The 24,977-nt window shown below is 36.9% G+C and overlaps 1 protein-coding gene across 1 annotated transcript in view; it reads left to right on the forward strand.

The window, feature by feature from the left end:
- The window catches only part of IARS1 (isoleucyl-tRNA synthetase 1), a 111,714-nt gene that overhangs the window by 64,855 nt on the left and 21,882 nt on the right, over positions 1-24,977 (forward strand). Inside the window, exons 18-26 of the mRNA XM_009476712.2 lie at positions 479-565; positions 1,254-1,337; positions 5,333-5,480; positions 8,412-8,532; positions 13,140-13,231; positions 13,597-13,674; positions 14,155-14,276; positions 17,368-17,470; positions 17,690-17,773. Of these exons, the coding sequence (XP_009474987.2) occupies positions 479-565; positions 1,254-1,337; positions 5,333-5,480; positions 8,412-8,532; positions 13,140-13,231; positions 13,597-13,674; positions 14,155-14,276; positions 17,368-17,470; positions 17,690-17,773 (919 nt within the window). The remainder of the gene's footprint in view (positions 1-478; positions 566-1,253; positions 1,338-5,332; positions 5,481-8,411; positions 8,533-13,139; positions 13,232-13,596; positions 13,675-14,154; positions 14,277-17,367; positions 17,471-17,689; positions 17,774-24,977) is intronic.

Raw genomic sequence — 24,977 nt, forward strand, 5'->3', positions numbered from 1 at the left:
TGGCTAATTTAACCAGCTAATTTAACCAGCTAATTTAACCAGCTAATTTAACCAGCTAACGCCCCCCTCCCACCCAGTCCTGTCTGCTGTGTTTGCTCCTCACTGATCCTGTGTTCAGAGGTTTACAGTGAGCAAATAGGGAGCTTGTTCAGGGACAGAATTCTCTTTTCTGTATTACAGGGGAAAGCGCTACAACTTTCTTCTTCATGACCTTCCTAATGCTTACTATTCCAATTTTTCAGCCTTCTTGGACTAGTAGATCACAGCTGAGCAAACAGCATGATATGCTACAAAGAGGAAAAAGGTGTACTTACAATAAGCTCCTCGTCTGAGTCTTTGCCACATAAATGTTCCACATACTTAAATTTTAACTTTGCTAGAGTAAAACAACATAATGAAAATTTTCTTTTGTAACGAAGGACATGCAGACTTTAGCTTGGCATATTTAGAAAGTCATGTTTACGTTGTCTCGTTTCAGGTTCTACACATTGCTGGTGCTGTCCACTGCTCTTTTTGGAAGGCCTCCTTTCAAGAATGTAATTGTGAATGGCCTTGTTCTTGCCAGGTTGGTATGTCAGTTCTTTCCTGAACAGATAAGTCCCTGTGAATTGTAAATTAAATCTGAAATGGACTTTGGAGCTGTTAAGACTTGTCAGGGAGGTATCGGTGTTGCAGGAGGTAAGAGGCACCTGAGAGTGTGAGATTTACACATCCCAGCTATCTGTTGCACTAGGTTCTTTCCAGCTGGATTAGTCCTTCCTAGAGAGAGAGAAAATGAGTAGCAAGTCAGAATAGGAAAGAATAGGAAATAAATGCTACCTGTTATGCAGAGTAAAGGGGATTATAAATCTAGTTTTAGATGTAATTTTAAATAAGTTAATTATATTTGTTTCCCTTTATTTTCAAATAAAGCTTTGCCAGTGGGCTGGAGGGATTGATTCAAAACAAGTGCATCTTCTCTCAGCTTTGATAGGAAAGACAGATTTCCTGTTTAGATTTGTAACTTGGGAGTGTCTTTGGTTGGTTGTTTTTCTTTTTTTGTGTTGGGTTTTGTTTTGTTTTGTTTTTTCTTTTCAGTTGCTCTCGTGGGTTCAACAGTCATACTGGAATGACATGCTAATATATAATTATGCCTATGCTACCAAGAACATAATAGGACAGAAAAATTAAGCTGGATTTGAAGGACCTTTTTTCTTTATCCATGTATTACAAGAATTCTGGGAATTTATGCCTACATTCTGATATTTTTTTAGTGATGGCCAAAAAATGAGCAAAAGGAAGAAGAATTATCCTGATCCAATGAGTATTGTAAATAGTTATGGAGCTGATGCACTAAGGTAGGATTTCTTTAATTAATGTACAATCTGATATGTTAGCTTTCTGTTCATAGCAGACGTACCAGGAGAGCTGCTTATAGGTTTTTGACAATTAGCAGTAGGAAGAAAGTGAATTTTAGAACCTTCTAGATGACTATGGCAGTCAAATAGCTGAAAGAGTGGATGACTCAAAAGAACTGGCAATAGTTACAGTGCCTGGACTTTCTATACCCTTGTCTTGTCTTCTTCAAGGCTGGTAACAACCAAAGCTGACATGCTGACTGGAGGCCTTTCATCAGAAAATGTGTGTCCAGTTTGTACAGAATGCTTCCACTCGAGCCAGCACTGTCAGCTAATAGTAGTGAGTCGACCCAGTGAAAATTGGAATAATACTATTAGTTTACTATTAAATCATTATTTTAGGGAAGGATTACTGTATAATGCACAGAAATGTTTGCTTGCTGCTTATACTATACATTTTCTAAAGAGAAAGCATTTTGGTTTTGTTGCTGTAAGAATACAATATGTACCTAATAGTAGTGAAACCAGAAAAGCAGAAGTGGAGCAGCCTAATGTGTATATATAAATTGTCCTGGTCAAACAGAGATTAAACACAGTTCAAGTGTTTCATTAAAATTGCACTAATGTATAAACGTAATTATGCAGTCACCTGGTACTTTGGCTAGATGTGCTAACTACATGCATGAAGTGGTACCTTGAGGTAAAGGTACAATGAAGACATTTTAATAACTGCAGGAGTACACTACTTATGCATTTCTCAAGAGCCCTTTAATTCTTGCTATGTATAAGAAAACATTAAACTGTCACACACATTGAATTGTATGTTACAACTATACATGGTAATGATTGGGCTGAATGAGAGCTTAGTGTACCATGGTTTTTTGTTTATTTGAGAAAGATGGTCGTTGCTTGTTCTAGATAATTTAAAAAAAGATAGATGTGAGTTTCCTTATTGTTTCAAGCTTTAGCATTTAAAAGACCTAGTAAATTATCTTCTCGTATATATTTTCAGTGGAGAGTTGGGTGGATTTCTTAAATTTTATCAAGATCACTCTTTACAAATAATCAAGGTATATTAGCAGAATATCAGCTGGAACAATACGAGTGAAAAGGGTTGGAGTTACTCATAATGGAGATTTTTAAATCGCAGATGATGTTTCTGTTGAAAAAAATCTGCCTTTTTTATAAAACAAAACAAAAAAAATCTCAAACACCAGAAGTTACACTTCCATTATTCATGGGTTTTTGATTTCTGAAAAGCTAATTCATTTTTCTGCCTGTGTACTCATTCTTTAATGTCACATTTATTTATACATACACCCACATACAGAGTAAAAGCATTGCAGACTTCGTTCATTTATGGAAGGAGCTCTGCGATTCAGTTGTCTCTGCTTATTCACTGAAGCGCTTGATGTGTTCTGTTTATAGAAAAAGCTACAACTGAGGTTTTTTTCCTTGGCACTGTTTCCCAGCAGAGTTACTTTAGCTTTTGCAATACATATATATATGTGTATGTATTTTAAAAGCTTTTGCAATACATATTGTTTTTTTAACTACAGCTTTGAAGTATTCTCAGCAGTAGCTTGATAAATAGATCAGCAGAAAATATAGATGTAAGTTGTTTAAATGAATATGGAATTGAATGGAAAGGGCAAACAGATGAAATAACAGCACAGTAAATTTAACAACCCAACTTTAGACTTCCTGAAACTTGAATCCTGTGTGAAATCTGTAAGAATTGTCAAAAATAATTATATTTCGATATTCCTAAGACCTATGACTTGGGTTGGATAGCTGTCAAAGTTGAAGCGTGTCAGAAAGAGAATTTGCTGGTCGTAGTATTTACAAACCCTTTGCTTTCATGTATCCTGAGGTAAGTATTGCTGTTAGAAGTGATGTGTTACATTCTTCTCTCAATCTGTTCTTAAAATCCAGAAGAAATAACATAATGCCACAGACTACTGTTTTAGAGAGATGAAAAGGAGATTAGTATTCTTTTAACATTTACATATTGTAAGGAAGTGCAGGGCTGCTATGTTAAACAAAAACCAAAACTGTAGCCTTAGAGAGCTACATTTTCTAAATTCTAAGAGCTATTTTAAGAAGACTTCTGATGGATTCTGCAGCGTGTGCTGCTGAGGTGGGTGCAAAGGAACACTTTAGCAGATTCTTTATAGCTCTGAGTTTGCATTGCTGCCTCCTCAGGAGGAAAGCAGTGGAGGCAATTTGAAGTGGTCATTATTCTAGGTAAGTCCCAAACTGGTAAAAGGCCTGGAGTATCCTTGTGTACCCTAGGGCCAGACTAGCTCTCTTACTCGGAGCAAAGTTATGTTTGACTTCTGAAATAAATAATAAGCACATAAATAACTGTGATGGGAGGTTTGGTTTAAATATATACTTATAAATTCTAGCTTCATTTAAGGACTTACTAGTTCATTATCATGCTTAATTGTTCTGTACTTTTGTAAATTTATAATTTGAATTCAGATATCATGTTTAAAAATCCTTTTTTTCCCCCTATACAGTACTGAAAAATAATAGAATCATAGATTCATTTAGATTGGAAAAGACCCTTAAGATCATCAAGTCCAACCGTTAACCTAGCACTGCCAAGTCCACCACTAAACCATGTCCCTAAGCGCCACATCTACACGTCTTTTAAATACCTCCCGGGATGGGGACTCAACCACTTCCCTGGGCGGCCTGTTCCAGTGCTTGACAACCTAATGCATGCCTGTTTCTGTGCTGCATTACTGTCTGGTTACTCTGGCAGCTCTATTTTTATGTATTCATTTTTATGCAAGAAGCCCTCTCCTGAAGAATTTATGGTCTGGTATTCTTGAATGTGCTGTGTCAAACCCCATTAAGATTTTAAAGCCTCCTAAAGGAAGTGCCTGTAAAGATACATTAGTTTAGAATCATGATTTTAAAAGTTGATAAAATGTGAGAAAATGAGTTAATAAATTTCTACTGAGAAATGCCACAATCTTTAAAATAAAAAAGTTTGGTTTGTTTTTCATATTTGGAAAATTAAATGAAGTGTATCTAAATCGAGTTTGTATTCAAGTTTTTTTGATACCTGAGTAAGACCTGATTTCTTTTTGAGTTAACTTGATAGATACCAGTTTGTCTCTGTAGACAGAATATTTGTTTAGAGAAGATGCGATAAAGTATAAAGATGATTTTTTGCAAACTCACAGCCAGCAAGAAAGCTGGGGGACATGTCTGTCTCCCTGAAATGAGGAACTGTTAGCTTGAGAGAGACTGACCTGAGGAGGATCTCCCTAGACAGGGTGGATTTCATGTATAGATGAGCTCTCTTGGGTGAGGTGGGCATGATTCTGTGAGGAGCTGCTTCTGATAGAAGTACTCGGTGTCATCTGAGTCCTCTGCTTTGCTCTTTCAGAGCTGTTTCTGGAGGTGAGGGACATTTGTATTGGTAGGATGTACATCCTTTGTCCTCTTTTGGGGCTGTTTTTCTTGAAAACATTAATTTCTGCTCTTTTACTTGGATTTGCCTGCTTTGCCTTGCTCCTTAGTCCTGTGTTTGCAATGGGCCCAAAGCTTTTTGTAACTGAGGAAATTAACTAGATTGAGTAGAAAGGTACTGTGTCACTGTTAAGGAATTCACAATATTACCAAAACAATAGGTGCCATTCTAAAGATGAACACTAATTCCATGTATCCACTGCTTGTTTTATACTGTAATAGCATCTGGGCATGTGTTATCACTTCAATTAACTTCTAGAGTAAAAAACAAAATTTAAATTCCAATTCAAATTCCATATGCAGTATCATAAAAATAATCCTGTAGCACTAGTAAGTAATTGTTACATGCTTACAATACTGTCTTCCTTAGAGTTCTTAGTGTGAAACTGCTCCCTTGGGTATCTTTCTCTTGCTATGCAGCTCTCTAGGGTTTACTGTATATTTAACTGCATTTTTATCAGTATAGGCAGTTTTAAGCTTTTAAGTATTGTGTTCTTATTTTGCAGGTTATACCTGATCAATTCTCCTGTGGTAAGAGCAGAAAATCTGAGATTTAAGGAGGAAGGAGTGAGGGATATACTGAAGGATGTCTTCCTGCCCTGGTACAATGCATATCGCTTTCTAGTTCAGAATGTTCAGATCCTGCAACATAAGGTACAGATCTCTCAAGCATGGAAAAGCAAAGTGGAAGGGGCTTTGTGCTTTTTCCACTGTTAGAGTGAATTAGCATCGTAGAGAAATTTAGATTGGAAGGGAAGTCTGGACTCTGACTCTGGAGGTCATCTGATCTTTACCTCCTTGTTCAAAGCAAGCCTGACTTCAAAGTTAGATCAGGTTGTATATTCTTGCTGTTAATTTCTGTGGGGTTTTGATGTTTGTACCCTATTTTATAAAGCTATAATTGCCCTGCATCTTTCTCTTCTTGACCGAGCTTACTATTATATAGAAAGGAGGAGTGGAAGGTAGGGGACTGTCAAGACATAACAGACATCATTGCTGAGATTAGGGTGCTCTTGATTCCCTTTTATTTGAGATAAATGTGATGCTATTGCATTCATACTCTTGAAATTAGAGAACAAGATAGGGACTTTGAGTTTGTGGGATTAATGCATACTAAGCAATTATCTGCTGCTAGTCACCTTGCTGGGAACGCCAGTTAAAAGCCAGGTACCACATGTGCTTGAAGGAATCCTTCTGAAATGTCCATACTAAACCTTGTTGGTTTTCTAGTAATTGTCTTGTCAGTGTTTGTGAAGTAGCTTGGAGGCAGTAGGTGTCACTAATACTGCCTTGAGTGCTGCTGCTACTTTTTCTTTGCTGTTACCCCACGTCATGTAGTCAGGCATGGCTACATCGCGGGATGCCGTCCGAGGATGGCATCTGGACTGCAAGTTTCTCTGCACTGAGAACATTGCTTAATAGCCTACAGATTTAACACAAATAGAACTGCAAATAAGTAATGAAAAGGAAGTTATTTTCAGTAGTGGCTGCTGTGACAATTTCTTGAGCTAACTCGTTTACTGTAACTTTAATTATGAATCTGCATAAAAATGTTTAACTTGGGAATACTTGATACTGAATACATTAGCCACAGGAAGAAGATTGCCTTCTGTAACATGACAGTTAATTTTTTTAGAAGTTAAATTTAAATGCAACTTAGGAAAAAAAATGAAGAAATGGAATGGAAAGGAAGGTAAATCATCATAAAAGCAATAATGCTTTAGACTTGTAGATTACATTTGAAGTCTACTAAAAAATGCTGGGTGAGTGACATGAGTTTCTACACTTTCAGAAAGAAAGCAAGATTAAAATTTCTTTCTTACAGTAATTTTTCATTTAAATTGAAGATTTTATGTGTATATTGTATAGTTTCTGTTGAAACCAATGTTAATCTTTCAGCTGAGATTAACGATAGAAGGTTACCACTTGTTAGTGCAGACTTTTATGGGAGAGTGGGAACTAAGTGAAAAAGTTCAAACCTTGTACTATGCATGAAATTACAGTAGCAGCCTAATCACTGTGGAGAGTTGCCATTTGAAGCAATAAAGGCAGCTGACTTCAATAAATAGTACAGTAAACAGCTGACTTAAATGTTTTTTTCTTTTTAACAACCCCTTTTGGGAAGAAAGTCTGGTAACTTCAGATCCTAATATTTAACAAATCTTTTCTTAGGATCCCTAGACAGCATTCATCAGACAAACTTACTCATTGCCCCAAAAATATACTTCAGTTTTTCCTGTTTGACCTTTGAATTATCTAAAGTGTGCTTTGTAGCTTTTTGCTGTGTTCCCATTAAATCTTACAAGATCAGCCAAATTGGGGATGGAAGACCCCAGTGGAAAATCCAGGTGATTAAGCAGATAGTTTTGGTAACTCAGCAGATGTAATTTTTCTTTCTAAATAGATAGCGAAACCATTCCTATGCACCATATTAGGCAAAAGAATGTGCTGTTGGAGGTGATAGTGCTTAAATTAGATTTCATGCACAGACTTAAACAACTCTTTCATTGTATTCTGCTTCCTGCAAGAGAGAAACTACAATCCCAGTGTCCTGGATGAAGTCTAATAATAATTTTTTGCTTACTGTAATTACCACAGTAATTGTAGTTGGTTAAATGATTGCTGACCTCACACTGGGATTGCTGCACTTCTGGGTGTGCAGATGCATTTCTTTCCTAAGTATCTTCTCCTTTATACTATGTAAGTGGATGGGTAATTACTGGGTCGAATAATCCAAACAGATTTTTTTTTTTGTCTGGACTCTGAGGAAAGGGAAGGTCTGAGGAAAGGGAAGGTCTGCAGACTCTTAAAACCAGATGTTAAATACTGTTTGTAAATCTGAAAAAAAATAAACAACCCTCTGTTTTCAACCAGTCATAAGAACATTCACATGGAAAAGAGTCAGACGGTAGGCACTGACAAGTGTGCTTACTTGTGGTCTTGCTTGCAATGCACTACAGAATCAGCAAAGTGCTATGAAATTTCTCAGATGGGTGCAAACATCAATATTCTGGAAAGCAACAAAATGCACTATATGCATGTTGGATGCCTAAAAATTCTACCTGTTTCTTCCAGGTTGTTACATTCTTCTGTTTTAATCTGTTGAAATTGTCACATGCTCTTAAAAAATAATTATATTGTTTATATGCCCTTTCCCCAAATAGAATTCATTTTCCTAGTACATTCCTTGTAAATGCTTCAGATCCTCCTAGATGAAGGCATTGTGTAAATTCAAGAGTCCTATCCTGTTTCTGGGAGCTATGACTTATACTGCAAACAGGGAAAAAACAACTGCATACCGTTGTGTGCTGTACTACTTTTTATCTGGTTTAAGAGATCCAAATAACTGGCCTCCTTTGTAATTGAAGGTATGGTGTGGTGAAGTCAGCAGCAGTGGAAGTCAGGTTTTCCTTAGCTATTTCTCTTACATAGATGTTTCTGGAATTTAATGTTCTCTCTTAGGAAACCAGTGTAACACAGTGAAGGTGACAAAATATTAGTGGCTGACAGGTGGTTTGATATAAAGGTTTGAATATATGCCCTTATGACTTGAAAATGTGCTTTGTCTTTTTATGTTGATGATAGGATGAGGGGAGAGAATTCCTTTACAATGAGAACACTGTTAAGGAAAGCAATAACATCATGGATAAATGGATTCTTTCTTTCACCCAGTCACTCATTCAGTTCTTCAAAGCTGAAATGGCAGGTATGCATATGTTTGGTCGGGTGTGTGTACAGGTCTTTAATTTTGATTAGAGAACTAGCCATTTTATCCAGACATTTCCAGATTCCACATAAGACTTACAGTTCAGATAAAAGGAAGGAAATCTTTAACCAGCTACCATAATACATGGAATGCTGCTTACATGGGTGTTAATACAGATTTTTCTATACTTGTTCAGGAGATTTCAAAAAGTGATGAGGCTTTTTTTTGTCATGGCTAATCCTATGAGCTCAGGGATGTAGCTTGTTGCTGTAACATCATCTTCTGCAGTGGTTGGAGCAATTAATATTATTATAATAGTAACTGAAAGACAGCAGTGAAAAGGAAGCCAAACAGAATTTGGGGAAGCTGTAAAAAAGGATAAAATGGGCAACGCTCATGTCGGCTAAATAAAATAATTTTGAGAGGTACATGACCATGGGGAATAAATTTCCCCTGCATAGTTCCATAGAGAGGGTTTCTTTGTAGTCGTATTGGGAGTGTGTGCAGCAGGACGGAATAGCATTAGGATATTGCATAGCTGTAAGAAGATACTCTCCTGTTTTTTCTTCCTGCATGTTGTCTTTTTCATCATCCCATGCCTTTCAATGCTCACATTATATTAAGACAATATTAATTGCAAAGAGAAGGTGCTTCAAGAGCCCCCTGAAGTAGTTGGTCTGATCCAGTACGCTTACAAACTTGCAGATAAAGTCATAATGGTCTTTGAAGAGGTTTTGGTGCCTTTAAGAGCACTAAAAACCTAGATATTGGAAACAAGGTCGCTTTTGCCATTGTAGTTCCTGTTTATGAATAAAAAACAACCCCCCCCTAAGCCTGTGATCTTCAGTTGCCCTCAGAAGAACTTTTAGAAGCCTTCCACAGGTGTGCTTGGGCTTGGGGAAGGAAGGTATTAGTGGGATAACAGATAATGAGGAAACAGCTAAATGCCAGATCTGAGTTTATGAGGACACACGACAGTCCTCCTCTGCTTCAGTCATCTCTTGTATTCCTCCCCTCTTAGACTGGCATGATGTTCACTCTCACCAAGATCAGTAAGATGAGTTTATGTTGCCTATAGTAGATAAAGCAGGTCATTTTGATAATAACAAAATTCAGGTGAGGTCATCTAAGAACATTTCATTAAAGGAAGAATCAATCCTCAAGCTACCAAATCCAGGAATATGATAAAAGCTGTCTATTGTTGATAAAAACGTGGCCTCTTCCTACAAGTTTTGTCCTTGAAATTTGATGGTGGCGTGTGTTGAGTTCATGTGTTGCCAAACAGAAATATGCAAAGCCTATGAAAGTTTACATGCTGCATGTAAAGAGGAAAACACTTTGAGGGACAGTAGAAAATTTGATTGTGAATGTATACCTGGAATCTTGGATTAGTGCATGGTTTAAACAGAAATAGTTTGCAGGAAGATGAGCATGGGCGTAGAAAATTGAATTCTTTGCTCTGGATTTCTAAGAGAAAGATGGAGCTAATAAAAAGGGATGTGTCAGCTGACATCTTTACAAAGCAAGAAGATCCTTTCAAGCAGGAGAAGAAAATTCCTGTTGGAAAATGACAACATAAAGACTTTCAAGACTGTAGTGTTGGTATTAAATGCTATTGTCTTGTGTTAGATGAAGGTAACATAATATGCACATCAAATGGGTGACACATCTCATTTGGCAGTGATTAATAAACATGATTTTTCAATTTATTTTTCTGCATAAATGCTGAATTCAGTCAGACAGATACTAGTGAGATGCAGTAAATTTGTGTACTGCGACACGATACTCTTATGCTAATCTTGTTTTAGAAAACTAGTTTGGCATTTTTTAAAGATTTTCTGCTCCACAAGACTCGAAGTAGGGAAAATGTCAGGAAGAGGCAAGCGAAGATTATAATGGTGACTGATAACCTCAAATGCTAGGTAAAGGAGATAAATACACTACACAAGCGTCATTTTAGAACCCAAGATTTTGAAAATAATAATAGTAATAATAATAATGAAAAAAAAATAAACAAATGCAGAAGCTGTTGTAGATGTGGCATGATGCGAGCAAAAATAAATTATTGTGTTCGCCAACTATTGCCATACAAGTCTGTTACCTGCAAGATGCGTAAAAAAATTTCTCTGCCATGTCTAAAACATAGCTGAGGCAGTAGTGTTGAGGTGATATTTGTGCACTATCTGTCAAAGAAATGGCCCAGTCTGCACCGTAACGTGCTGTTCCTGCAACTGTGGGTGTGATTGTGAAAAGGCTTGAAACTCTAAATGGCAAGGAGACACCGCTAACCAGAAAAAAGTTGCAATTGAGCTTAGCTTCTTCCATTTCATCAAGTGTATTTTGTAGCGGAGCTAAATTTTACACTGATTGCCTGCCTCTAGAAAAATGTTTCCATTAAGTAAAACTTACGTTAATTCTGCCCCAGCTTCTACTAGCAGTTTGAATGGCCAGCAGTATTTCCGCCTAAATGGAGTCCCTGTCAGTTTGGTACTGACCTTGCTTGAATAGACCGAGGGTGGGAAGGGGAACATACCTGTGCACACTCCAACTTCGGGATGCTTTAGAGAAAAACTTTGGAAAGGTATAACAACCCTCTGCTAATCCTGGCTTGGGGAGAGCTTTTGACTTCCTGGAACATGTGCAATTGGAGACAAGGAGACAACACGTATCAGAAAGCAGCATCGTTTCAGTTATTCATGGAAAATTGGGAAAAGTTCAATGTGTTTGAAACCATATGCATGTGTGTGTGTAAGAAGGTTTTTGCTGTTGCGTGTTATCTCTGGTTTAGTAGGTGCCCAAAACTGGAGCTGTAGACATGCTCTCTTCAGAAGTGCTGCAAGTTACGTACGTGTGTGCCAGTAACCTCTTCAGCAGCAGCTGGTGTAGCTAACTTAGCTTCGCTTTGATAATAACACGCTTATCCAAATGAATTATGAGCTATTGAATAGTAGTATAGTTTCTCCACTAAACCTCATCTTTTATCATGGAAACTTCTGGGATTTGGGCCCTTTGATAAATAGGGCAAGTAGTAAGATACTGGGAAGATGGAAGATTATGGAAAGTAATAGGGCAATCAATCCTTTGTGTTTTAATGGGCGTTAAAATTCTGTATTTAAAAACAGTAAGCCTTATTATGCTTTTTTTTCCTACTTAAATGCCCAAGACAAGAAATTATTTTACAAAACAACTTTTCTCCTGATGACTGAAATTGAAAGATGTATGTGTGTATGTCTATGTGCATGTGTGTGCGCACACGTTTCCATGTACATGCATGCCTTTTCCTTGAGTTGTGAAAACGTGAGGTTTCACGATTTGGTTTATGAATCATAGAATTATAAAATCATTAAGGTTGGAAAAGACCTCTGAGATCGAGTCCAACCATTAACCTAACTGCCGGGTCCACCTCTAAACCAGGTCCCTAAGGATGAACTGGGATTACAGCTATTGAGGGGAGAAATGCATGTTTCCAGGCTAACTTGAACCTCTTGTTAAAGATATACTCTTCCTGAACGGTGGGGTTTTTGAGGTTTTTTGAGGGTTTTTTTGTTTTGTTTTTAACCAGTCTCCTAACTAGATAATGTATAGCTGGGAATTTTTTAGGAATACAAACTCCTGCATAAATGATGTCTTCCCCACCATGGCATGAATCTTCTGAGCGTTTCTTTTTTAGGTTTAAATACCAGTACTCTGCCTTTAAAAACACCTCTATTTTAGAAAATGCAATGAAAAGTGTGCTGGAGCTTTTAAAGCAAAGATCCATTTTATTCAGTAGCTGCATGATTAATGAAACTGATTAGAATAGAGATCAAAAGGCTCTTTGCTTTTAGAGAAGTTATATACAAGTTTTTCCTTAGAAAACCAGGTCCTATTTAAGGTCTATCCCCACCCCCCCCAATTCTCTCGCAAACAACTGAAATTTGTTTTCCCAGTTGCATAGTGATGCTTGTGATGATCTTCTTTTTCGTGTTGGCAGTCCTCCATGCTTTTAAGTTACACAGAACTTGGAAATACAGCCATGTTTATCATCTTACCTCATCAGGCTTGCTGTTACTTTACATTCTTTTAGCCTACGGTATTACTTAGAAAAATAATAAAAAATTGCAATTAATTCAGGGAGAATTGATTGAAATAGGTGTCTCATTTTAAATCTGGTGAACAAAAAAGAAAACATTGGCAGTAATTAATAAAATTTTATTGTATGATCCTACAATAATTTCTGTTAAATTTCTAGTGACTTGGCTGTATTTACAGCATGTGCAAATCTAGGATTTGCCAAATCCTTTGCGATTAATAGTCTTTTATCCACTATCCTCTTTACGAGTCAGATAAAAGCATAAGGCTTCCATAATGTGTGTTTGTGTAGGATTAGGGAAGCAATTTGGTGGTAGATGTGTTTGTCTTGAAGCATGAGAATTGATGACGTGCAGTTTTAAAATATGGTTTTAACATAATAGTATGTCTAATCACTTTTTCGATCTTACTAACATACGTGCTTCTGCTCAAGTTTTATGTTGAACACCAGAGCTATAAATGATAATGTGTTTCTTTAAGTGAAGAGCTTGATGCAAAGGGCAGATATTAACTACAGTAAACATTTTTCCTTCTAGCTTACAGGCTGTACACCGTAGTCCCTCGATTAGTGAAGTTTGTTGATATTCTGACCAACTGGTATGTTAGAATGAATCGCAGAAGACTAAAGGTAGGTATCTACTTCTGCAGTCTTGTGCTGTAAAAAAAATCCTAGTAGTCTATGTTAATTAATGCACAGCAGCTTCATGGTGTTACACAAAATCTTTGTGCTGCATTTTAAATTATATCAGTTTGTACCTGATAGTGGGAATGAGAAGTTAACATTTTTTCCTCCTCTTTGCTTTATGAGGAAAACCAACCAAACAAAATGCCCAGTAATTCTGTTTCACTTGCTGGATGGGATTGAGCAAAATGAATACAGTTTGGAAAACCAGTTTATTGTATTAACATAGGAAATTTTTAAAGTTTATTGAAGTGCACTTACTGATCCTAAAATTGCAGTTGTTTGTTTTTCTTGGTGAATCCTTTGAATAGGGCGAGAATGGGACTGAAGACTGCATCATGGCCTTGGAAACCTTGTTTAGTGTTCTGTTCTCCATGTGCAGACTTATGGTAAGGGAATTACAGCCCACTATAACTATTTGACATTTTTAATGTAGTTAATCTAAAATCATGCCTCTTAGTGTCTAAGCTCACCATAGAAACTAGGGGTACAGAGGCTGAACACATGGGGAGAAAAACCATATTACTACTGACTTGTGTAGCACAGTTCATTTTCCACCTCCCCCTTTTATTTGCTTATCTGCCCCATGGTGCTCTGAAGAAGGCAAATATCACTTGACTGATAAAGAGACATTATGAATTCTTACCTAATGCTGAAAAGTTACATGTAAATATCAGGAAGGAGGTGAATAAGTAGTAGCAATTTCATCATTTATTTCAGTCTGCATTTTGAATAACATCACAGTTCTGCATTGAAGACACCGTGTAAGCGTTGTTTTTGCTGATCTGTCCTTATGCAATTCATAAGTATTACTGATTCATAATGTACAAACAATAAAGAAAAGATGATGATTGAATGCAACATTACAGGCACCATATACTCCATTTATCACTGAGCTGATGTACCAGAATCTGAAGACACTTATTGATCCGGCCTCAGTTCAGGAAAAGAATACTGAAAGCATCCACTACCTCATGCTTCCCCAAGTGAGGTAAGAGACAGCTGTTATGTGGCAAAATAGGGGTTTGGTTTGATGGGGTTTTGGTTGGATTTTGGGGGTTTTTTTTGCTTTTCACAGAACAGTGCTCCTTCACTCACTTGTGTTTTAAAAACTCTTTTGCATAGCAAGAAAGCAAGCTGCTTTAATAATGTGAATATTCCTTTGCATCTGGAAGAATTTTAGGATGATAGTTAATACATTCTTTTCTATAAGCAAAAAATATTTAAGTTTTGATTAAGCTCTGATTAATATTAGTCTCTGCTGTAGGAGAACATTTCAGTAGCAGTACACTTCACACCCTACTCTCAATGTTAGCTGTGAATTTTCTTTTCGCTGCACATTTAGGCAGCAGACTTGTGCTAGGTTAAAGAATTGTAGATAGGAAGGAAAACAATTAGGAGGAATGCATGTTCCCAACTCACAACATTTTCTTCTTATGGTGGGCAAGGAATATCCTTTTTACTCTTCAAAATGTGTGCTGACTAGAAGCTATAATGCCTACCTATGAAGGGCCCAAAAGGATTATAAAACTTTCTTGGGGGCCCTACATTTGCAAGAACATGTGCATCCCCCCATCTCTAGGCCTTTCTTAGTGAATGCTGATGCCAAATCCCATGTGGATTGGAATTATTGTTTTGTGTGTACCACCTACAGAGGCAGAAGAGTGAGTTCTTTTGGCTTCAGATCAAGAATTTAGACCATTGTCCAGAGATTGCCACTTTCTTGTAAGAGGATACATCATATGAGAGAGAGCTTTCCAGACAGATAATTTCTTTGGATGCTGATGGGCGAGGTTTTTTTTTTAAGTGCCAGTGTGTCTCAAAAAGGTTTGGGTCCATGATGGTTGTACTGGATATATGCTCTGGGTTATCCATAGTATCAGCTCAACCCAGGTAGCTCTTGACAACGAAGTTGTTTTGGTTTGGTTGTTGGTTGTTTTGGTTTGTTTTTTTAAATCCATTTGAGAGACACACTAGTATTACAGTAATCAGTTGCTCGTTAAGGCCTTGGTGCTATGTTAGTGGATTATGTTAGTGTCTGCATTGCTGTCTGCTGTTAGTCACTAAATGCAAGAGAAGCAAACTTTCCTTTTGCATTGCCGCTCAGTTTGAAAACCCTCAAGGACAAGGGAGCTGACCTTGATGCTTTACGTGCCAGTTGAAAAATTTAAACCTTCTAGTAATGGTGTTTCTTTTATGGATACTATATCCTTTGAGGAAGGTGTATGTTCTTTTTGATAGCTTTAATAGTGAGAGTTACTGCAACAAGGACTTTGAAATTGACATAATGATAGTGCTGATTTTCTGTTCCCTGGGAAAGTGCTGTAAAGAATATGTAATCAAAGAATGCAAAACTCATCAGTGAGCTATCAGAAATGGTTTGAGCTTCTGTAGAAAGGAGTAATGGAAGGATAGTGAGCTATTTTCAGGAACTCCGTTCAGGCTTGGGCTTAGCATGGGTGTTTAAGAGTGGCTTAGTCGCTTTTTATTCCTGTTAGTGCTAACTGACTTGCTGCTGCATCATGCAAACATATGATGTATTTGAGTGGCTTGCACGTCTTTCCTCTTTGTCTTTGTTTGGATTTTTGTCTGCTGCTAGTTTGTGTAATTTACTGAATCCCCTACGTATCAATTGTTCTCTTTGTCAGATAAAAAGATGTGTTTTCAGAACTAAATTGTTGTTGAAGTTTGAGTTTCACCTTGAGTTGCTAAGCACATCATTGCATTTTTCTTTGAATATTTTTCTGATGACTGCATAAGGACAATATTGTCAGTTAATAATAGGAGACATTTTTTGATGCAGATACAGAAAATACTACTTTAACAATATGATGGGTATGTACAGATAAAGCTAAGGGACATGTCCACTTTCACAGCTGAACTTGACTCAATACCTGTATTACAAATACAAACCCCATTGAGGTATTACTTGGTTGCTTGGTGTCTGAACAGATTGGTTGCATTAAATTTTGTGGATGTGCATGCAATCTATGAAGACTATTCTCATTTTGTGGCTCCATAATGTTGTTAAGTAATGGCAAATAATACTGAAATACTGCCACATTATACTATATGAATCTTTCGGGAAGCAAAATCTTCTCTCTCACAATTTGCATGTTTCCAAGTTTTTGGAGGACCATCCTGAAAGACTGGCTTTTGGAAGAACAAAAGCTTTAAAACAGGTACTGACATCTTAATCAAAGCCCTAATGCGGAAGATGGGGATATTTCAGTTCTAAGTTTTACTCCACCAGTTCTGTTTTTCTGGATAATCCTTACTGGATGTATGGTTTTCATCCCAGTACTTTTGCTACTTATATTACAGCAAGCAGCATTGTTCATTTTATTCACAACTGTCTTTTGAACCAGTACCTCTGGTTTTGATATGACACTTGTGCGGTTTTAAAGGAGCTGCTCAATTTACGCAGCTACTCAAGAAATCAAGAAAACCACATTTTCAGAACTGTTGGCTGCTAGTACATTTGAAACAAGATGTGATTGTCAGCTCACTCAAAAAAACCCCAAACACCCCCCCACCCCCCCAAAAAAGGCAAAAACCCCTCCTGACCCTGCCTTGCCTCAAAATGGAAGGGTGTTAAAATGATGAAGTCAGGAGAGATGACAAGACTGTCTAAAACATCAAGCTAAAATATCTAGAATTCCTGGAAAAGATTATAAATTGAGATCCAGTGAGTTGATTGCATTATAAGTATTTCATTGTCATTATAAGTATCCTATTTATAATATCTTTTTGCATCTTCTTATGATATTACTATTGTAAATATTACTTTTTATTGGATATTAATAGAACAGGTAGTGTGACTCAATCCATCATCTCCATCTTGAGAGATGTGCTAACAAAAGATGATTTAAAAATAGCTCTGTTTTTTGTTTTCAGCAAGTTATTTCCTCATCATCTTCTACACAAAGAGAGAAGAAAAAACTGTTCATTTTTCAAATTGCCCCAAACAGGGCATAATTGAGTCTCTACTGGAAATTTCAGTGAAGGGGGTAAAATGTTTTCAGTCTGCTCAAACAGATACAATGAAAATGAAGCAATGTAATGTTTCTTTTTTAATCTAGGGAGGATCTCATCGACAAAAAAATTGAAAGTGCCGTTTCTTGTTTGCAGTCTGTTATTGAGCTTGGACGAGTAATCAGAGACAGAAAAACTATTCCAGTAAAGGTTAGAACTCTTTAACACCTCTTATCAATACCTTGGGAACGTGCAATAGCTTTGTAACTTTGGAATAAGCCTGGGAAAATTGAATAATTAAGTTTGGAATAGCAAACACGAGTTCAATAATAAAATACTTCAAATGATAAATAATTATTTCTGAACTTCTTTGTTTTCAGTTGGGAGGACAAAAGTTTCTTTTCATTTTCTTTTTTTCCTTCTCCCCAGTATCCTTTGAAAGAAGTAGTTGTTATCCATCAAGATCCAGAGGCTCTGGAAAATGTCAAATCTTTAGAGAAGTACATACTCGAGGTAAGAATATGAACATGATGCTTAACTGGATTGTGTATGTCAGTTACCTAAACAAACAAAACCCTAACCTTCCATATTCACAATATTAATAACCCACTAGGTAAAACTAATTTAAAAGAGAATTGTAATGAAAGGGCATATCAATGGGTACTGTGTATAGAAATGAAGGTAAATGGGTGATGATCCTTATGCAGTCAGTTGTAGTATTGAGAAACACTTAGTTGCTCAAACTGACCACATGGGACTTCTTTAATGAATAATTAAGAGGCTATTAGAAGTGTTCTTTTTCTTGATCAGTGAAAGGAAAAAACATTTTCTGAATGAAAATAAGACAATATTCAACTACACGTTGTCAAAGAGATGGAATGCAAAATTTGTGATCCTTCAGTTGAAGGGCATTAAAAACAGTTTGACAGTAAGTAAAGGGTTGATGGAGAGAAGGAGTTCCATGTAAGGGATAACAGGGGACCAGTCAAGATTTTTGCAGATGTTGTTTAGGATATAAAATGTCAAATAAATAAGATGTTAGTGTATACAATTTCTTACACTCATCTGCTCCTGTATGCCACTGTAATACTCTCTTAATGTGTGTCCATTAGAGAAATGCAGCCTGCCCTACTTCTAAATCTTTGTTTGAATAAAAGCCCCGTCATTCAAAAGAAAAGTAACCCCTCTTGGTTTTTTGAGCATAACTTCCTGAAATTGGCTGCACTTTCTGCTTTTAGTCAGTCATGTAAAAATCCATAGTATTTTAAGAAGTGAAATGAAAAAGGAGTTTGTTTATAAATAAACTGCATTTATTTGTATGTTTATCCTATAAATAAATCTTTTAAACTTCAGTACTGCATTTCAGAAGTTGTAGTGAAGGCACAAAGCCTATTACTTTTTGATTGCTTAAAAGACTGTAGAGTGGGCTTTTTTTAGTCTTTATGTTCAATTAAATTTCATTACAAATAGACTTTATATGCATCTTCTTTCACATCTCTGATGTACAAGAGTACAGTCAAACAGTAAGAGGGAATAGTGATAGGGAAGAGTGTTTCAGCTACAGTGATGAATTTCAATGACCCATGGTGTTTTGATTCAAAAAGAAAAGGAAAAAAAAAGCTACTATGCCAGTATGCCTTTGAACTTTTTTCTAGGTGTTGGGGCCTTCAAAACATCTTGCAAACCAGTGGTTCTTATCACTTAAATCTGTCGTGATCATGCATTTGATATCATGATCTATGCTATGTGTAATTTTTCAGTGTTAGCAGCCTAGGGGCTTTATAATTGCTTTGCTGAACAGGAAGTTAGAGGTAATAATATCTCCGTTGTAAGACTGGAGGCCTTTCAGAACCACTCTGGAAGGCAGTGAGGGAAGAAGGAAGACTGGTTAAGCAATATGCTGTTCTTTCTGAACAGTCCTAATTTCCTCTTGCTGCAGTAGTCTCTTGTTGGGATAGATGATCACTTTTCACCCAGATGTTTCATTGTGTTGCCTGGGGAGATACATCGTGACTTCATCTTTGTAACTGTATGTGTTTCAGAGAGGAAAGAATTGGATTTTGAATAGCAGCTCTTTGCTAAGAGAGCAGAATTCTAAAGGGAACTGATTTGGTGTTGATATTGGGCAGAATGCATGCATTAGACTTGAATATAAATTGGAGATTACTTCATAACAATAATTTCTGTATATTAGTCTGTCTGGATTTTCACTTGAATCCTTCACTTATGCAATCGTGTTGTATTTGTCTGTGGCTCTTAGTTCAATGAGGCAGAATACACGCAAGCTTTTCTCTCGGATGAGAACTGAAGGAGCGGTCTTGCAAAACAAAATCACCTAGGTAATTGTTCAGATGGTCTTCCCCATTCAAGACCTCCTGATAAAAAGTTTTCTGAGGAAGGGATATGCAAGGTCCTCAATGCAAGGTCCTTGTTAGAGAAGTTAAGTGCAATGTAATACAAAAACTAACAACCACCCAAAGCATTGACTTCCTTTACCTATTACAAGAGATTTCATGTAGAAGTCTTAATACAGTTTCTGAATGCCTGTGAACTTCAAGCTTAGCCTTCTCATGTTTTGCCCTCTCAAATCTACTTGTTTGAAACAATTTCTGTTTAGATGAGCAAAAACCAGAAGAAAAAAAAATTTTGAACAGCAATGTAGTTGTACATCTGCACAGTTTATGAAAGACTTCCTTGCCTTCCTTCCCATGGTACCTTCACATCTGCAAAGGCGAGCCACAGGGTGTACTTTTCATTATCCTCTGAAGTCTGCCCTCTTCCTCTATTTTAAGTGCTTGTGGCAGATATACTAAAACCAGATCACCCTTACAACTTAATTCTTTGTCCTAATTTACCTCCAGCATACTTCCCAGGCTACTGTCATATTAGTGTATGGCTTCTATGTGTCCAAGTACAGTAACTGGTTGGGAAATGTAGGGATTCTCCACAGTTCAGTCGTTCCTTTCCTTCAGCTCCATCCACAGCACTGACGTGTTGAATCTGATATTGCAGAGGAACTTCATCTCATTTCTGTCTTGAGGAAATCCTTACCGTGTTCTATGACCTTAGGACATCTGTACTACTTAGATCTGATTTAATATAGGACTGGTGGGTTCAGCGATCTCTCTTTAGTTTGTGTTTCTGTTTAATGGCCTCTGGATTATTAAATAAAATGTATATCTATTAATAATTGACCTTTGATCTTCCTGTCATCTTTCATTTGTCAGAATCTGTCACTCTCCAGAGCAGCTTATATACATTCATGACAGAGTCAGTTCTAATGGCTATACTAACGCATGCTGGTAGTATGTGAAGCATAAGGTTATGATGCTTTACATTTAATGGATTTTTTTCTTCCATAAGTGTTTGTAACATTTTGCATTCTCTAAAGCCAGTGAAATGGGTCTTCAGAGATAAGTGAGATAAGTTCTTTTTGTATTATAATAACCACTGGCAGTACAGTATCTAAGGATTTTTTTTCCTTGTCCAGAAATGGCATGGCCCTTATCATACGCCTGTCCTTGGTAGGTTGAGGATCCTTTCTTCCTTTCAATAAGGTATCTTCAGAGGGCTCTGTAACAGAAGATCTAGTCACGTGCTTAAAATGTGATGGAACTTTTTTAGTTCAAGTTGTCATTGTCAAGATCAGCTGCATTGCCTTGACAAAGAGAACAAAAATCTGCATCTACCCAAGCAAGATCAACTCACCTTGCTTGTCTTGGTGAGACCAACCATGTCAGTCAAAGAATTCAAGAGCTGACTGAAGCAGCAGAGGATATCTTAAGCTTCTAATTATATTACTCCAGCAATACCATCTTTCCCCAAGCCTAAATATACATCTAGGGAAGGCTTCTAAAAATTCTGCTGGGGGCAACTTAAGAGCACTGGCTAAGGGAGTCATGGCTCAATGCACAAGACTTCTAGATCAGTGTTGTATGCTTCTTGCTTTTAGTTATTGTGGGACTTAAATTCTTAATAATTGTGCACTAAAGGAATTTTAATTTAAAAAGTCTTAGTTGATTTTCAAGTGGGATTGTAAGGCTTTTCTGTCATGTTTAGCTTATTGATTATTTCTCTTAGACTTAGCAGTTATGATGCTTTACTTCAGAATTGCTATTATTAATAATTTCAATACCTGGATCTTTTCAATAGCAGAATTTTGTGAAATTTAGGTTAGTGTCTATCACATTTTCTTGATCTGAAAACTGGATTTGTGGATTTTACAGAATCCAGTTTTAAAGGAGATGAGGTTTGCTTACTCAAATTACTTCCAAAAAGATAGCTGACAAAATTTGCTGTCAGCTTCTACAGCTAGTAAAAGGTAATAAAGGAACCTAACAATTTGATAAATTATTACATAATTGGATTGTACAGAAGTATGTTTTAATTTATATTCATTTGCTACCGCAAAGTTAAGGTGTGTCTTATGGGGAGAAGCACATATACATAATACTGCCTATTGTCGTATTTTTATTATGTATCTTAAAATTCAACAAGCTGATGCTGAAGCTTGTTGTTTTACTGTATGTGTTTTACTGTATTGCATAGCAATAAATCTAATTGTTTACTAGGATGGTTCAGAGCTAAAGAGGTCAATGGATACAGGCAGACTGGGTAGTATTACTTGGGCTGTATTTGCAGCTTTGTTCATCAACCTCCTACATATTCAGAGCTTTAGAACCTTTAGTTATTGCCAGAAGTGTGTTTCTCGTAAATTTGCAGGTGCCAGAGGTAATCTGTAAGAAAAATTACACCATTTGATTTCATGCAGTTGCTGACAAAAGAATTTGAAAAATACACTTGTCAGTCCTTCAAAAATTTCATTCATCACTTTTTCAGAAGTAGCTGTAGTCTTTGATCTGCAGTCTTACTCTCTTATCATCAGAACATAGCAAATCATTTAAATGAATGGAATTTAATATTAGAACTGTCCAGAGTATAGAGTTGTCATGCAAAAACGTCCAAGCTTACAAAATGAAATTAATCCAGGTGGCTTTTAGCAACTGTACACAGTTGCATTTTATTCATTAGTATTTGAGGCCTTTTACAAGCCTAGTTCAGGACTTCTCTTCCTAACTACTTCCAGTGAAAGCTTTTACCTGAGTAAATTTTACTCTAAGCACAATCAGAATCTTGTTTGCATCCCACCTTTGTATACCCTTCAACCCTCACCCCTATAATAAAACGGAGAAAATTGTCTTCTTCATCAAATCTGAGGTCTACCGGTATTTCATAACGTTAATGGTGTTGTAGTAATGTAGTAGACAGAGTCCCTGAATGGGCTGAATTAACTAATGAATGAACTGTGGCAGTGTGTGGTCCTTCGGTATTTTCTTTCTGACAGTATTACATAAACAATATTTATTTTCCCTTTTAAGATGTTTGCTTAGAGAGCCCAGCCCAGCTGAAGCACAGCACTGGCATTTCTTTCTCTGTTCTGAGAATTGGACGTAGTTGGGTTATCAGTCGATCTGATCATGTCTGGAACATGGCACCAGCTAAAGGCCCTTGTACATATGAATGCCTGAATATTCAGGTCTTCCTACTGGCAATGGGAAGGACTGGTTGCCTCAATTTGTGTGTATGAGACTTGAAAGATGTGTTAAGGAGCCAATTTTGATTTATTGGGAAGATAAAATAAAGAACTATTTTAAGTCAAAGCACTATACTGAGGCAGATATAAACAGACCTAAGATACAGACTTGCTTTTTTTTGAAGAATCATTCTGTTTTGTTAATTGATAATGTATACAGAAGAATGATTTCCTAATCTAATTGGTATAGAAAACTTGTCCTAATGGAGTTGGCTCATATGTAATTTATCTAATCAAGCCCAAAGTCATCTTTAAATTTGTGCTGTTTTTTGGATTATAATTTCTTTTTCCCCATGAGGTTGTCATTTACCACTTGTGGGCTCATTTCCAACAGCACCCCATTAAAACTGAATTTCTGAAGTACGTAATTTTCATTAGATTTCCTAAAAGATGTATTCAATAAAATTAGATTCAGTTATATTCTTGGCTCCTCATGTCAGTAGGACTTCCAAGGGAATTAGACTGTAGTTCAGAGGTTGTATTTAAGGATTACTTCTCAGTCTAAATGTCTAGTCCTCTCATGGTGATGCTACCATTTACTTCTGCTCCCTAAATGACTTTGAGCATCTTGCTTGCCAAATTGCCTGGTGATTCTGTGTCACGTTGATAACAACCTTCTAGTGGAGATTTAAACACAGAATGTTTCAAGTATTGGGCAGTCTGACAGACAAAACCTGCCAAATTAGTGAAACGTGCTCCAGATATATGCAGGTTTGTACCTTTAGAAGAGTTGCATGTTGGCACTTAAAGCTCTCCAAGATCTGTCCCTGGCACGTTACACTAAGAATAGAGAGAGTGAGATTGCAAAACTGGAAATTTAGGTATCAAGTCCTTCCTTGTGTGTGTTTCTTACTTAGCTTTACAAAGCAGGGAAAAAACAGACTCTCTTGAAGACACAAAACAACACTGGGATACAGTGCTCCTATTTACAGGAGGTATACCAGGACATTATTTCTTGGTGTTATTAATAACGTGTGTAATGCATTTGTTCGTTGGACAGTTTTTCAGTTGGACACAGTTTGCTGTGTATTTTCAAATTTGGCATTGTATGATGGTCACGGTGTGTAACAAAGGGTGGGTTTTTTAATCGTGGTTTTTAATGTGCTTAAGTGATGAGGAAAATATTTGTAATTAAGAAGGTAAGAAATGACTTAGTGGTTTAGACTTGTAGCTCATCTAGCACGTTGTGCTGTCTCCTGCAATGGCAAAGTCCATTCAGAGAAAGCACGAGCATCTGGCCACTTCTTGCAGTAGACTCCTGTCATAGTCAGCCATCTGCAGCTATTGTATTAAAGATACTCAAGGGCACGTGCCTGCCTATTTCCTTTAACAGATTTTCACATGTCTACTGTTACGAGCTTAATTCCTTTTTGAACTTGATAGTACACTCCTGCTTACCTCCTCTGGTGGCATTAAGTTCCAAGGGTTAACTACTTGTTTATCTCTTTTAAACTAATCTCCTACTTTTCTCACTGCACACTCCCTTACTTGAGGGGTTGTTTGGGGATTTGGTGGATAAGTTTTACATTCCTTACCCACCTCCTTCATACTTTTTTAAATTTCAATCACATCCCCCTTCCAGTTTCTTCCCTCCAAAAGCAATGCTTTTGTCTTAAATCAGTTGTTCTCTAAAACCTTCTACAACACCATTATATTTCCATTCAGATACAAGGACAAAAACTGCACCCGTTACTCATAAAACATAGGCACACCCAAGTTTCTGTAGTGGCAAAATAACGTCCTTGGTCTAGGGCCCCTCCTGAAGTTCATGCAACTTTATAAGCTTTTGGCTGCCCCTGCACACTGATCTTCAGAATCCTTGTGCTGCAAAGCATAGACAGAAATTTTTCTGAGCAAGGTGTTTTTCTGTACAGTAAGGACCTAGAATAAACAGATAAGGAAAGAGACAAAATGAGGCAGTAGCATTTGTACAACTTAAAATTGTTGATTATAGTTTCCTGGCTAAATGCATACTGAAAATTTTTAGCAAAATTTTTCTTCCTGAATTTTGCCAGGGCATGGCACACACAGGTAATAGTTTTATCTCTTCAGGCAGTTGTAACAGTAAAGTAAAAAAGGTTGTTGAATAGGGATCTGATTTGAGTTGAGAGCTGACTGGTGTCT

Source organism: Nipponia nippon, unplaced genomic scaffold (genome assembly GCF_047370975.1).
Source record: "Nipponia nippon isolate SJK-2023a ecotype South Korea unplaced genomic scaffold, ASM4737097v1 scaffold_9, whole genome shotgun sequence".
NCBI classification, from domain to species: Eukaryota; Metazoa; Chordata; class Aves; order Pelecaniformes; family Threskiornithidae; genus Nipponia; species Nipponia nippon.